Below are 13,368 nucleotides of genomic sequence, written 5' to 3'. Positions count from 1 at the left end.
TCTAGACCCACTGCTACATCCTTACCACATGCTGGCCTCAGATTAATTTTAAAACTCATTTCTTATGCAGAGAGAAAACAGCTGTAGTGCTGCAAAGCTGTATCAGCAGCAGCACTGATAGACCTGCACTGATCCTCAAAGCAGATGAATAAACAAAAGGCCTACGTTCTTGGAAGAAGGTGAAGGTCTGAAGAAGTCTGCAGATCTGAAGGAAGCAGTTTCCTTTCCAGGCAGCTCCTAGAGGCTTGAACAGTAAGTGTGCAGTATGATAAAAAAAACAAGGGTATATTCTTGCAACTTGGTCATATATGGGAAGGAATCTGTTGAAAACTGTTTCTGGTTATATTAAGTCTTTTTTTTTGAATACCTTAAATACAGATTTACTCTGAAAGAACCTTTTGAAAACACCTTAAGAAAAATACTTAAGTACAAACTTTAAATATCCAAAGTATGATACTGGTGCACTTTTTAGAAACAATTACATACTTAACAGGTGAAGTAGGAATGGAGTATTTCAGAAAACATTTAATATGAAACCTTTTGGAACTTCCATCAAATACAGATTTACATCATTTATCAGAATACTTTTTCAGTTCAGACAACAAAGTGCACTGCCAGGTGAAAAAAATACATTTGGAGGAGTGTGTAAAATGTAGTAAGTGAAACGATAGGTGACTCTTCACCTGAGAAAGTACAATGACTGCCCTGAAATGTCTTATTGCTATTACAAAATGGAGTTTTCATGGCAAAAACCATACCGAGCAGCACAGGCACGGGCAGAGCACTGAAAGCCAACTGAACTCCAACTGAACACCTGGAGTTCTAAAAGCCATGGCAGGATACAGAATATACAGAGAATAAAATGCAAATTCAGGAATATTTACTACATTTAACAACTATGATTACCCTTTTAACTAGCATAATCAATATCAATGCTTAGGGAAAGAGAGGGGAAGTCTGCTGCCTTCACAGACTACAGGTCACAAGAACTAACTTGCAAAATATTAAGGGGTTTGCATTTTCACCTCGTGTCAAATCTGAACTGTGTACTATGAATAACTATTAGCTCACTGCAAATTTAAAATGCAAATTTCGGCTCCAGTTTAAAGCACATGTGAAGTACATGCTCAAGTGCCTCAATGAAATATAGCCATAAAACATCAATACAAAAAGTCAAGTAGATAATGCGGGATATTATCTACAGAAGTCCTTCATGAAATAAATTGAGTATCACTAGGAAACAAAGCCTGAAGAAATCTCTTGATTCTAGTCTGCAAAAATCAAATCCAGCTCACCACAGTGACGGTTAAGAAGTGGGGACCATCCGATAGCAGCTTCGTGTCCTATGGAAAGCTAGTTGGCCATCAGAGTTCATCGGGGTAGGTTTCCACACTGTATGTCACAAAAGTGACAATGGACTCCTCAGCAGAATCTAGAGACACAGCTGGCATAAAGCCATCAAAAGCAACACAACCAGAGCCAAGTGGAAGCACGCTGGAAGAGAGCTGCAAGGAAAAGTTTCAACTGCTGCTGCCTATGGCTGTAGTTTAGTACGCTGGATGTTACAACGGAGGAGATCAGTAGAAAAATTAGATTCCCACTTTTGGGTTTCAGTACTGCAGACACCCAGAAAGCAAAGGACTGCCACACCTGCAGCAATACCTCAGAACGACACTGACTTGGATGTGGTGACTTGCATCAAAACATGGTTGCTGTTTGAGAGTCTTTTTGTGCTTTGTATCAGCCTGACCTAGTCTAACATGGAGAACTTGGTCTGAAAGAAAAAGTCACTAGTCAATGTTTAGCGTACTGCATTGTTCTGTAGAGGAACTCTGGAGCAATGGAGAAATGCTCTTAGCTGCAATCAATACTCATAGACCAAAAGGACAAAGATACAATTTTAGTAGTTTAGCAGAAGCAGAAGAATGGAAGCATTTACCCAAATTTTAATGCACAAATCAACTACATTTTAAAATTTTGATTCAGACTTAAATAATAAATAGGTGGGCAAAATATAATGCAAGACTTACTCAGTAAAAGTGAACTTTTAATAATCTCATGAGCTCTACTTAGAAAACAGGACTAATAATGTTCACAACCGTAAATCCAAACCCTTCACACACTTTTTTTTCTTCCTTAACACAGCAGTGAACTGTAAACCTGCGTTTACTAGTTATCTCTTCAGTTATTTTAAATATTAACTCAAGTGTTTCCTCCTTGGCCATTTCAATTTTTAGCACCAAAATTAGCCCAAAAAGAGGTACTGGTACAGCTCGATGTTGTAAATGAATTGTTTACATATAATACTTTATATATTATACACACATACTGTACATTCACACGTCCACACAAACAGGAGGCATATTTAAATGAATATATTCTGTGTTTCAATTTGTTGTCAAAAGACTTAGGAGCAATGGAAATAAAGCAGAAGGGGTAATATTTTACATAGTAGGCAACTTTAATGCTGTAGTGCACTTATAAAAAAGTCCAACTCTCCCTCCCAGCTCAGCAGCTTTTTTTTTAATATCACTATTCAGAAGGATGCAGAAGTTATTGCCTAAATGTTATTCTATACATTTCCATTGGAATTCTCAAAAACACTTGCTAACTAATTTACAACTTAACTATTTTTCTTGTTACAGCTTTAACTCATTGGCAATTTTGGAAGCAATGTTTTTAAATGCTATGGATGTTCCCGATATCCGCTTAAAGCGAACTCCATTCAGGGACAGTCTTGGCAGTTTACACACCTCCATCTCCCACTGTACAAGGTTTTCCGCATGCCCATCTCCATGGACGCAGAAAAGCAAGAAACGCTCTCTTTGTTCATAGTCACAATTATTGGCATCCAGGACCTTTCGGATTTCCCTCATCATGTCATTGGGATCCATGGAGCTGGTGGTTTTCATGCTCCACGTAAAACGCAGCGAGCGAGGCTTGGCTTCCTTGTTTTCATCCTTCTGATCCACAGCTACATTGCGGCTGAAAGACAGCAATTTATTAATTAGCAGGGCAAGAGACTTCCTCCGAGTTTCGTGTTAGTGAAGCAAATTCACACTCAACACATACTACTTGTACAAAAGCAGTGTCTAGGGGCCCTGGTGTGAGCAGCGCCCCGTGTTCCTCACAGCTACACAAACACAAGATAAAGCATTATTAGCGTTTGGGGCTGAAACAAAGGTAAGGTTTGACTTGTGAAACAACTGGAAGCCATTGGAGTCGGGGGCATGAGGGCAGTTACCTTACTGTGGTAAAACTACACACATCAGCTATGATTCAGTTTTATGTTGGGTGCTGCTCAAAGCCCTATTCTTGGGCCATGTGGCCTGGGGCACCCAGCATCTGCTTGGTGCTAGAAGTTTCTGGAACATCAAACAGCTGCTTGGCAACGTGTGACAAAATACTGTGATGAAATGGCGCCCAGCCTGCCTCACAGGAGTGCTGGGCCATGGGAAGTACCCACACAAATACAACGGCGACAAACTTCTTCTCAACATCTCCTCCTGTGCAGGAGGTTGGGGACCAAGGACTGGAAGGGCCATAGCGTGCCTCAGCAGAGGCAACCAGCAGGAAGGAAAATGGAGCTTGGGGCCCTGCGCTGGGTCACCCGCCTGTGGACCCAGGCCCAACACTTGCTGCCCAGTTCTGGGCTAGATGGGTTTCACTCTGAAATCACTGTTTTCACAGACAGGAGTTTGTGAGGTTCACTGAAGAACCACTGTATTGTAGGATGTTGGGGTTACTTTCAACAGGGTGGAAATACTCTGTCTTTAAGTTGGTCACTGATTTGTTTACCTACATCAGTTATTGGTATTAAAGTGACAAAGTCTTTCAGTGCTAGAAGCTATGCAGCTAAGCACCTTGGAGTTTAAATGCAGGAGGGAAAGCTGGAAGTCACTATTAAACATCTTGACATTGTTAGCAAAGAACCTAGGTAAAAGGGTTCCTATTATGGCGACAGTTTTAAGAAAGCACAAAATACTGAGGCTGCATTTCCCAAGTCTACATTTTTTTTTTATTATTATTATTATTTTTTTGAAGCTTTTCCCTTGGTAAGGAGAAATAAGGTTATTCAGGCCAATGAAAAAGAAACGTTCCAGAAATTTCTAGTTCATAATGATTTAACTTTCATTAAAATCAGTGGTCATGCAGCTAAAGAGTAAGGAGCTACATTTGGACCCTTAGGGTAAAAAAATGACAGATTTACTTTAGGAATGTCTACATGCTGTCAGTCATCTCTTCAAATTTACTTGTTCCCAGGGCAAGAGATTTTAATATATTTACAATGATGCTTTAATATTTTCTGAAAACACATAACCTAATTGACCCTAAACCATGAAGTTTAGGCCTCATGTTGAATTTCAAAGTTCAGTTCACAATTATTAAGTCAAGCTCTTCCTTAAAGTATTTGGCAATGAATTTTTGGTTACATGATCCCTTCCTTCTCCCAGCATTAAGCAGACAACTATGAAAAAGTTACATAAAAAGCAATAGCAAAGTCAAAACAAAATAAATCTATCACAAAGATAACACATTTCATAATTTTACATTCTATTAGAAAGACTTCCAGTAACTATGAGAATCATAGGATTATCTGTCAAATCCAGCTATGTGGTTTGCCAGATGTTACAAACATCAGCAAACAAATTAAAGAGTATTTTTTTTTAAGGTTTTAATTTAATAAAGCTGCAAGAACTGGCAAACGGATAGGGGGAGGAACACCAACTTTTATCCAATGCTCATTTTATTTCAGAAAGCTTTTTCTACTTGAAAACAGTTGGCAAAATGAACACAAATCTGTTGATTTCTAGTATTTTTTTTGATATGAAGGTTTGAGGAAGAGTTTAATATGAAAACAGCTTAGACATTTGTGATTTTGGAGATGAAAAATACATTTTAATGTCCTTCAGTGGTTATCCCACACATCTGCAGTCTCACTAGACACAATTTACCTACAGATCTACAAGACAACAGCAAATCATAAATACTAAAATGCAAAAACACACAAGGGAAAAGGCAACATGAAAGATGAAAGTTTAGAAACAAGCCAGTCAATGCTTTAATAGCTGTTCCGCAGACAAAAATGCTTCTTTGTTTAGTTTCAAAGCCTTAAACAAAACAAAACAAAAGCTGCTGCCTGAAGCCACTGTGCCACATAATCAAGGGGAAGAAGGTTCAAACTCACCTAAGTAACATTTTAAACAAAAATTTTACCCTCACCTTGAGCCCTCAAATCTCCCGTTCCTCTCATATTCAGTCGGGAGCCTCATTGAAAAGAATGCAGAAGCAAAAGGAAGTGGGAAAGAGAAGACAAATCTTACACTACAATATACAATATCTGAATAGTTGCTCAAAGACACTGTAATCATATCAAAATTGTGTTAAAATACAAAGCAATAAAGATGTAATGAACTTACTAGATTAGAACAAATTCAGAATATAGCATCTTGCCAAAGTGAAACAAAGCCTATTAACTACAGTTTTTTAAAGACTCTTAGCTACTTTTCACATTGTATGCTTTATGTGGTAGTACTCATCAAATAAATCTGAATACCTAAAAGTATAAAACATTAAACTAAAATTACAATATATTAAAATGACTTTACCATTTAATAAATACCCGCTAAATGATAAGTATCTCCTAATCATTAATCTATTTATTTAAAAAATCATGGTGCTTGCACACACACCAAATACCAAACTATTAGATGTTTAAACAATACCAAACCATTAAAAAAAAAAAAAGAACATGCATATACATTTTAACAGAAGCTTAGAGGTAAATCTGAGATTTCTCATGCTGTGATAGCTATTAATTCCCACGCTGATGCATCTTCTACATCCAAAAGAAAGCCTAAGCTTTCTTTTTGTGCTGCTTAAAGCTACGTTGCTGATCACTAACATACCACTACCCAGTATCAAGGAGAATTACGGGGAAAATCATCATCTTCCTCTACGTTCCTATTATTGCAGTACCATGTCTCTACATCTCAGTGTTAATTCTGCTTGTAGGGAAGCCGTCTTTATAGAACTCTTATCAATGCCACTCCAAGTTAGTACAAGGCTTCACCCAGTAAAGTAGATATATTAAAACACTTTGGCTATCAGGTGTCTCGGGACAAGAATGTAGGATAGCAAGCTTATTTTTTGATGCACATGATATTTATATTAGGTTGTGTGAGGTGTTACAAGGTTTAGTGTTCTCATTTTCTTCCTTTTAAGGGGTTGTGGTGAGGAAACAGGCCTTTAAGATCAGTGGAACAAGTGCTCTTGCTCTGTACAGTCTTGTTGCAATGGAACAGACACTGCAAGAGTGCACCACAGAACGCAGTGACAGCACTTGCTGTGCAGGAGATGGAGTTCAAAATCCATACTGCAATATAAATATAGGTAAAAAAAATGCTAAGGCACTCATCGTGTTGTTCATCACCAGAACATCCAGCCAGAACCCTATTCTGTGAGGTACTGCACAGCACAGGGTAAGATCTCTGCTGGAAACGTTTTCCAGTGACAAAAAGCTGTAACAAGCAAAAGGGATACATAAGGAAGATGGTGAGAAGAAAACAACTGACAAGTCTTCAGATAAATCTAGCACTTCAAAATGTGCTTTGCTGGCAGTCATTTTTATCATATTTTTATATTCAAGTGTTAAAATTCAACCTTCTTAAAGGGGGAAACTTCCAGTTGTTCCCCGCGGTAACACAGGAGGATGAGCGACTCTAAGGCTGCAGTCCTCCCAACATCCCTATTAGTTGACAGCGACCAATACTTCTATTTGATTACTGAAATCCCTGTTAAGAGTTTAAAACATCAATAGCACTGAAGATCATTTACGTGTGCATATTAAGACTGTGTGCTACTCTACTATGGTGCATACCAGAGAACGTACTAAAAAATTGATTAGGTCTGCGAGTACAATCCACAAACTCATCTTTTACAATTTTGTAAGACTGAATTAGGAGAAGGTTGGCAGGGAGGGAACTATTACTTGTACCAACTGGACAAATCCACACCTCCAGATGCTGGAAAGAGAGGCTCTTTTTACTAGGGAAAGCAAACAAGTGTGAAGACACTGCTCAACAGAGAAATTAAGAGTACTTGAACTTTAAAGAGACGTTGTGTTCCTGCAAAGTGGAAGGCAACTGTCCTTAAGAGCTGCAAGCATTTACAGATCATTTTACTTCAATTTGTTTTGATTTTAAACTTGCCAAAGCTTGTACAAAATGGGATGATAACCAGAATTCCCAATGATGAATAGCCTTACTGTTACTGGAAACTGTCCAGTAAAGTTTGAGGAAGTTATTTTCTCAAACCTTTTTAGGCTGAATGGTTCAGGTTCTGAAACACTGTAGTCGGAATTAAAGAAAGAGCATTTCCAACTGATCATGCCACCTTTAAATAACACTACTTCATGGGAAACTTTCTGAAAAATCTTACTTTATTAAGTTTTTCCGTGCATCAGTGTTCCACTCACTTAGCACCAGGAACTTGTACTCGGTGACACTCACTTTCACATATGAAACACCAAGCCAGAGAGTGGTACCTGTCTCTGTAGATGCTCCTTCCTTCAGGAAGGAAATGGTTACAGTACAGCACTCATGCCTTGGGAACATTAACTTCCTGTGCTGCCAGTATTGTTTTGGTGGGTCTGCAGCTCAGATGCAGCCCTTAGGGCTCCTCGCTGCTAACACAATTGTCACGTCTGTAGAAACCACAAGTTGCTGTGTTACGTTCTAAATTTTCTGGTTTTGCTTGTATTGTTACATAAATTAATTTTATGGACTAAGATGCTCCTTTGCCTTGAGAATGGAACAAATATATAGAAAAGTTATGTTCTCATTTGTCAGGCAATGACTATAACATTCCTTAATTTAATTTTTTATTTTTTTGCTATAGAGTTTCTGAAAGGCTTTCAAAAATAAGAATGTTTCCATATATCTGTCCTGAGTTATACCGTGTTTTCTGTTCTTTACATCTTTGTATGATCTTTGTTAAAAATACAAGTAAACATAAAAGAGAACTGTCTAAAATGATACAGAAAAACAGCAAAGAGGGCAAGATTAAAATCACATTAATTTACGGAAATAGACAAAACCAGTAAAATCTAGAACAGAAAGTGATTTTTTGCTGTCAGAAGAAAGTTAGCTTTCCACAATATGCGTGTTGGCAAGCACAGTGCACAGCACAAGATTTTATATATGTAGATATACACATACATATATACACATGTGTACAAATATATACACGTATGTATATACACACACATATATACACACGGATATGTATATAGCAGCTCTGTTTACCAGGTACACTAGTAGAACTAAGTTGTTTAAAAAGGAATGACTATATAGTTACTTCTGTTCAGTTCCTCAGGAATGATGCTGCAGTACTGTACACGTGTGGGTTACAATAGTTCTTGCAGTATCAAAGACAGTGAGTTTAGGTAAGATTCATAGCATATGAAATAGGAAAAAACCGCTAACAAATAACATTTTCAATTTAATTTTGTACCTACATGCAGCATCAGGTGCAGTGGGATAAAATGCACATGTAAAACAGAATTTTAAAAGCACAGTCTGGTTCTGTGTAGGTGGTATGAGACTCTGCAAATCTCTTATTCAAAAGACAGCTGCTGCAGCGTCCACTGAACGTATTTCCACTATAGTCTAAAATTCCTGGCCAACTAAAGATATATATATTTTTTAATAATTAGAAGTTACTGCTCTTCTTTAAATCTCAAAGTTGAAGAGTAGCGTTCCAGTTTAAATCTGAACATCTTAGCATTTTTCATTTTTCTTCAGAGCAACAGAATGACAAACTTACACGCATCCAGTTGCGGCGGTTACACAGATCACAATACTTTGTTTTAAAATGAATGCAACTACAGAGACAAAAGCTCCCTTTTACCAAGTGCCCTGTAGCTCTTTATGCGTGATGGGTTAGAACTACTGCCTCTGCTCAGTTTCATCTCTATACTGTGTTGGATCTTTCCTTAACTGTCAGTTCATGCATGTTCCTTTCTCAAGCTAGCTGTGACAATGCCAGCCAACCCAACCAACATCAGTTCTAAACATTGTCATGTTTGGAAGTGCCCTGATAATTATTCAAGTGGAATTAGATTTACTTGTTTAGCCGGGGGAGTTCCTTCAGACTATGAACAGAATAAACCCGAATTTAAGCAGCTATTAACGTATCTCAGGTCTCCCTAATACTAAATACTTCCTTCAAATGGCCTGACTAATTTAAAATTAGTAGTACAAAGCCTTACAGTTTGAAAGTTAAAAGAGATTACTTTTTTTGGCACTGCCTACTTATTTTTGATCGATAGTTGGAAATTGGAAGCATCATCCTTTAAGGATCTGCAAGGAATGATTCAACATAACTGAATATTGCTGATACATCATGAAGATTCTACTGGAAAATCTACATGCAACCACAATTGCATAACCAACTTTAATGCCTCATAATGGATTAAAAACGTATAGGACTCCCAAATTGTAAGGCTAAATTCAATCCTTTGGGCTTGAAACGCGCATTACACTTCTCAGCTTTTTCCTTTTGTTAATACATTAGTATAAACATTATACTTTGCTTGTAACTGAAGTGCTCTACTTGCAGTTCAGCTGCAATTCACTTCAGCAAATGCATCCCATTTTAATTATTTGATCTTCAATCTTCCATATAAAACAATTCACAGCCATGTTTTTTTGTTAGATTCACAGCCATGTTCAGTTTGCTTTCTACTGTATCAACTACAGACAATGCTTCACAATGACTTTTTTTTAATACCATAAAACAGAGAATGTAGGTTTAGCATTACTTACCTTTATTTGCTTGTAACATTGTGTTTTTTTTTAATATATATTTTTATCATTGTTATCAAACACCTCATTTTTCAAACAAGCATGCTAAGTGTATTAGTACAAAGAACAGAATTACTTTGGTACTATCAACTCTATCAAAGAAAGAAGAATTCACAAGGCATGCTTAGCATCTTGTTATACAGGTGCCACAGATTCTTAGAAATCATCATGAGTTAATGGATGTATTCTATGCTTTCCTCTCAAGAAAGAAAGTATTTAGTTCTCAGCAGGAAGTTTAGTTTTCAGAAAACCAAGGCTACAAAGCCAAATCTGTTGTTAATTGCAGGAGCCGCTTTTTTTAAATATAAATAAATCCTACCTTTTGATAAACCTGAATGACATGTTTCTAAAAGAAATTAAGCCAAAATAATAATTAACAAAAAGTTTTGTACAAAATAAATTGAAAAATCCATTTAGAGTGAAGCATGCAAAAAGACCTCATTTAAACGCACACTGAAATTACACTTCAATACATTCCAAAATTAGGCACACGATTTACGGTCTGAAGACTTTGAACTTTTTTTTTTTTTTTTTTTAAGCATGAATACTTCCAAATTTATTTTTTTCTAGGAAATACATCACCAGTACGTATGTTAGCATACGTACTGGTTTCAAAATACCTTAAAACTGAAAATGTACAAAGTCACAGAAAAACTTGTTTGGATTTTCCTCACATAATTCATATAGAAGTAAAATCAGTAACTCCAACTATTATTAGACCTTGAGTACCTTCAAAGTTAGATTTCTTCCTTCCTTCCTAACACTGTCATCCACGTTGTGCTAAAAACTGCCTTAAATACTTAGCTAATTTAGTGAGAGAAGCTGTAACTGTTGCCTACAGCAGAACATATGTAGTTAATAAGCAAAATGATTCTGATTACCCACAGAGGAAACTAGAATCAAATAATGTTTGTTTTGTTTTTTATTATTATTATTTGTTTTTAATTTAAGAGAAGAAATGCAACTGTGTATACTTCGCTGGGACTGTCCATTTCCCAAGTACATTGTACCTACTATAACGGAGCACCAACTGCAAGAGGTCCTCCAAATGCAAACTTAACCATGCTATTGTGTTATAATTGCATGTTATTTAATCAAGTCCAGATGGAATTTAAACTATTGCAAAAGCACTGGGGGAAAAACTTTTTAAAGCAAACCACACTGCACTGCCGAAGTTGAAAATCAGAGGTAATGATAGAAGTTTGACTGCTGTCTAAGCAAGTGCGTCACACTGAATGATAAATACTATGTTCCAGCAGCACAAGTAAAAAGCTTGCATGTTCACAGTTTGAGTGTCCACATTTGGAATGTCAGATGGAAAATTAAGTAAGGGTATTACAAACAAAAGTATAGAGGGGAAGACGTGCCAAAAGGATGCATCTGATTAAGACTTCACTTGACAAAAAGCATAAGGCTTTATGGAAAAAAATGAATTTCATCTTTTATCTCTAAAGAGAAAAAAAAAAAGTGACTTCCTACAGTGCATTATTTCCCAGAGAAGCACTTGCTGAGAATGCTGAGTAGCATAAAACATTTACCAAAAGGCTAGGCTGTCCTGTTTTATTTTTTCACAGAACTCAAACTTCTCCTTGCCTTTTTTTTTTTTTTGTATTTTTTAAATAAATTAATTCCCTAAATTGAAATCAGCCAGTTGTGAAAATCTGGAGTTTGGCTTAATATTATTTTGTAGAAATGGGAGACCAGGAAGAGGATGCTGGGGGGGAGGCAATGTACAGTCACAGAATGTACAGGAGGGAAATGGCTTGATGCCAATATGATAAGCCTAAAATAAATGCAAGCATACCAGGATCAGAATGATGTATTTCAAAAAGTTTCACATGATGAGGAGGGTACAGAAGTATGGAGATTATCTTAAAACAAAGATAAAGAAACATCTGCAAAAGCAAGTTGTGAATATCTGAGTGGTCTCAAGCATGTGATATATGAACCTGCAGGTTATAAAAATGTAAGGAAAATAGGTGTTTTTTCCCCCCTTGTGGTCTCTATTTTACTGCTTGTGGGAACTAATGAAATCATACAGATTTGAAACCAAGAAGCCAATTAAAATAAAAACTGTCAGGAACAAGCAGCTGCTTAAGCCAAGCCTTGGCTAGCCCAACATATCTTCGCACCAAAACCAGAATCTGCACATGAACTAAATGTCAAAATAGGATTAAATCTTTCAAGGCCTGACCAGACTGCTGCCTAGATAGAAACTGTAGTACGGCCATTATTTTAAGATGACCTGCGCTAGTACCGCTGCTGAAAGAAATTGTTGTCTCTTGCCCATATCCCTTCACCTGTGCTATTTCTGCCCATGAGGAAACATCAATAACCTCAGCCTGGGAGAAACAGCCAGAGCTTCTAACACATTAAACATCAAGACTGGGATCCTAGTTTATACATTCTACTGAAAGACCATATGGACAGAGTGAGCAGCTTTTGAACTGAGCTGCAGTATTTCAGCTCTGCCACATTTGTACCCCAGACGTGAGGATTATGAGCCCAGCATAATCAGCACAGACCAAGCTGTCTCAGTTTTTAGCAATTGAATCAACCAGTATAAAACCAAATGGCTTTCTGTAACTAAAAAGAACTGAAAAAAACATAGGCAGGTGCATTTAAGTTGCAGATATATAGCTAAGCCGTTGACCAGGGTATGTGGACAAAACAACCTAATGGACTACTTGGTAATTTCTACTACCTGAGAAAAAGAAAGCATTCCTGGATAGCCATCACTGCTCTAGATGACTTACCTTCTTGTTAGTTTCGAAGTTAGTTTGCTAAATAGATTAGTGGAACCCCTGGTTCGAGTCTGAGAGAGCGGCGTCGCTTCATGGGACAGACTGGGGGAGGCCGGGGGTCCGTTGTAGGTAGCAGTGCGACGCTCTCTGAGCTGGCCGTGGAAAGTGCTCCGACTAGCTGTTCCTCTGGGGAAACGAATACGATCAGGTGTGGTTGCACTGCTTATGCTGTGAGTTGAAGCAACAGGAGTTCTTTGATCGGGAATAGTGCTAGAGCAGAAAACAAAAAGACAACGCTAGAACTTCTTTACGGAAGCACAACAGTTTTGCAGGAAACACAAAACACTAAATTCTACAGTAAAGCATAAGCAGACACTTTTTTATAGGCCAGGGTTGGAAATATCAACACTATTACAGCACTGTATGGAATCAAAATTCGTAAGTTAGGATTAAAAGGCTGTCGAAACAGAAACCTACATAGGCAGAAAAATGCAACACAAGTATCCTGGAAAAGACCAGATAAACTAGGCATACAGTGTTTCATTGTGAAGACTGATAAAAGAATAGATGAGCAAAGTCTCCTTCCAGGAAAGAGAAGCAATGGATAACTTTAGTACCTCTCCCTCCACATTCTATCCATCTTTGAAAAACTTTCTAATTTGAAAATATCCTACAGAAAATTCTCTACATGCGAACGGTTCCAAGTAGTGAAGTCCTTCAGAATACACAGATTACAGTCTCCCAACAAACTTTGTCAA

The 13,368-nt window shown here is 37.4% G+C and overlaps 1 protein-coding gene across 15 annotated transcripts in view; it reads right to left on the bottom strand.

Annotated features, from left to right (window-relative positions):
* Positions 1 to 507: 507 nt before the first annotated feature.
* Positions 508 to 13,368, bottom strand: part of MARK3 (microtubule affinity regulating kinase 3) — a 63,744-nt gene continuing 50,883 nt past the window's right edge. For 8 of the 15 annotated variants that reach the window (XM_035327893.1, XM_035327897.1, XM_035327895.1 and 5 more), the window contains 4 exons: positions 12,623 to 12,880; positions 10,186 to 10,212; positions 5,224 to 5,268; positions 508 to 2,985 (listed from right to left, as the gene is read on the bottom strand). In XM_035327893.1, coding sequence (XP_035183784.1) covers positions 2,640 to 2,985; positions 5,224 to 5,268; positions 10,186 to 10,212; positions 12,623 to 12,880 — 676 coding nt within the window. In that variant the 3' untranslated portion in view covers positions 508 to 2,639. The remainder of the gene's footprint in view (positions 2,986 to 5,223; positions 5,269 to 10,185; positions 10,213 to 12,622; positions 12,881 to 13,368) is intronic. The other 7 variants (XM_035327894.1, XM_035327900.1, XM_035327904.1 and 4 more) reach the window with 3 other exon arrangements.

The sequence above is a fragment of the Oxyura jamaicensis genome, chromosome 5, assembly GCF_011077185.1.
Source record: "Oxyura jamaicensis isolate SHBP4307 breed ruddy duck chromosome 5, BPBGC_Ojam_1.0, whole genome shotgun sequence".
Taxonomy (NCBI): domain Eukaryota; kingdom Metazoa; phylum Chordata; class Aves; order Anseriformes; family Anatidae; genus Oxyura; species Oxyura jamaicensis.
Note: the sequence above shows the minus strand (reverse complement) of the source record. Positions and strands in the feature narration are given on the sequence as shown.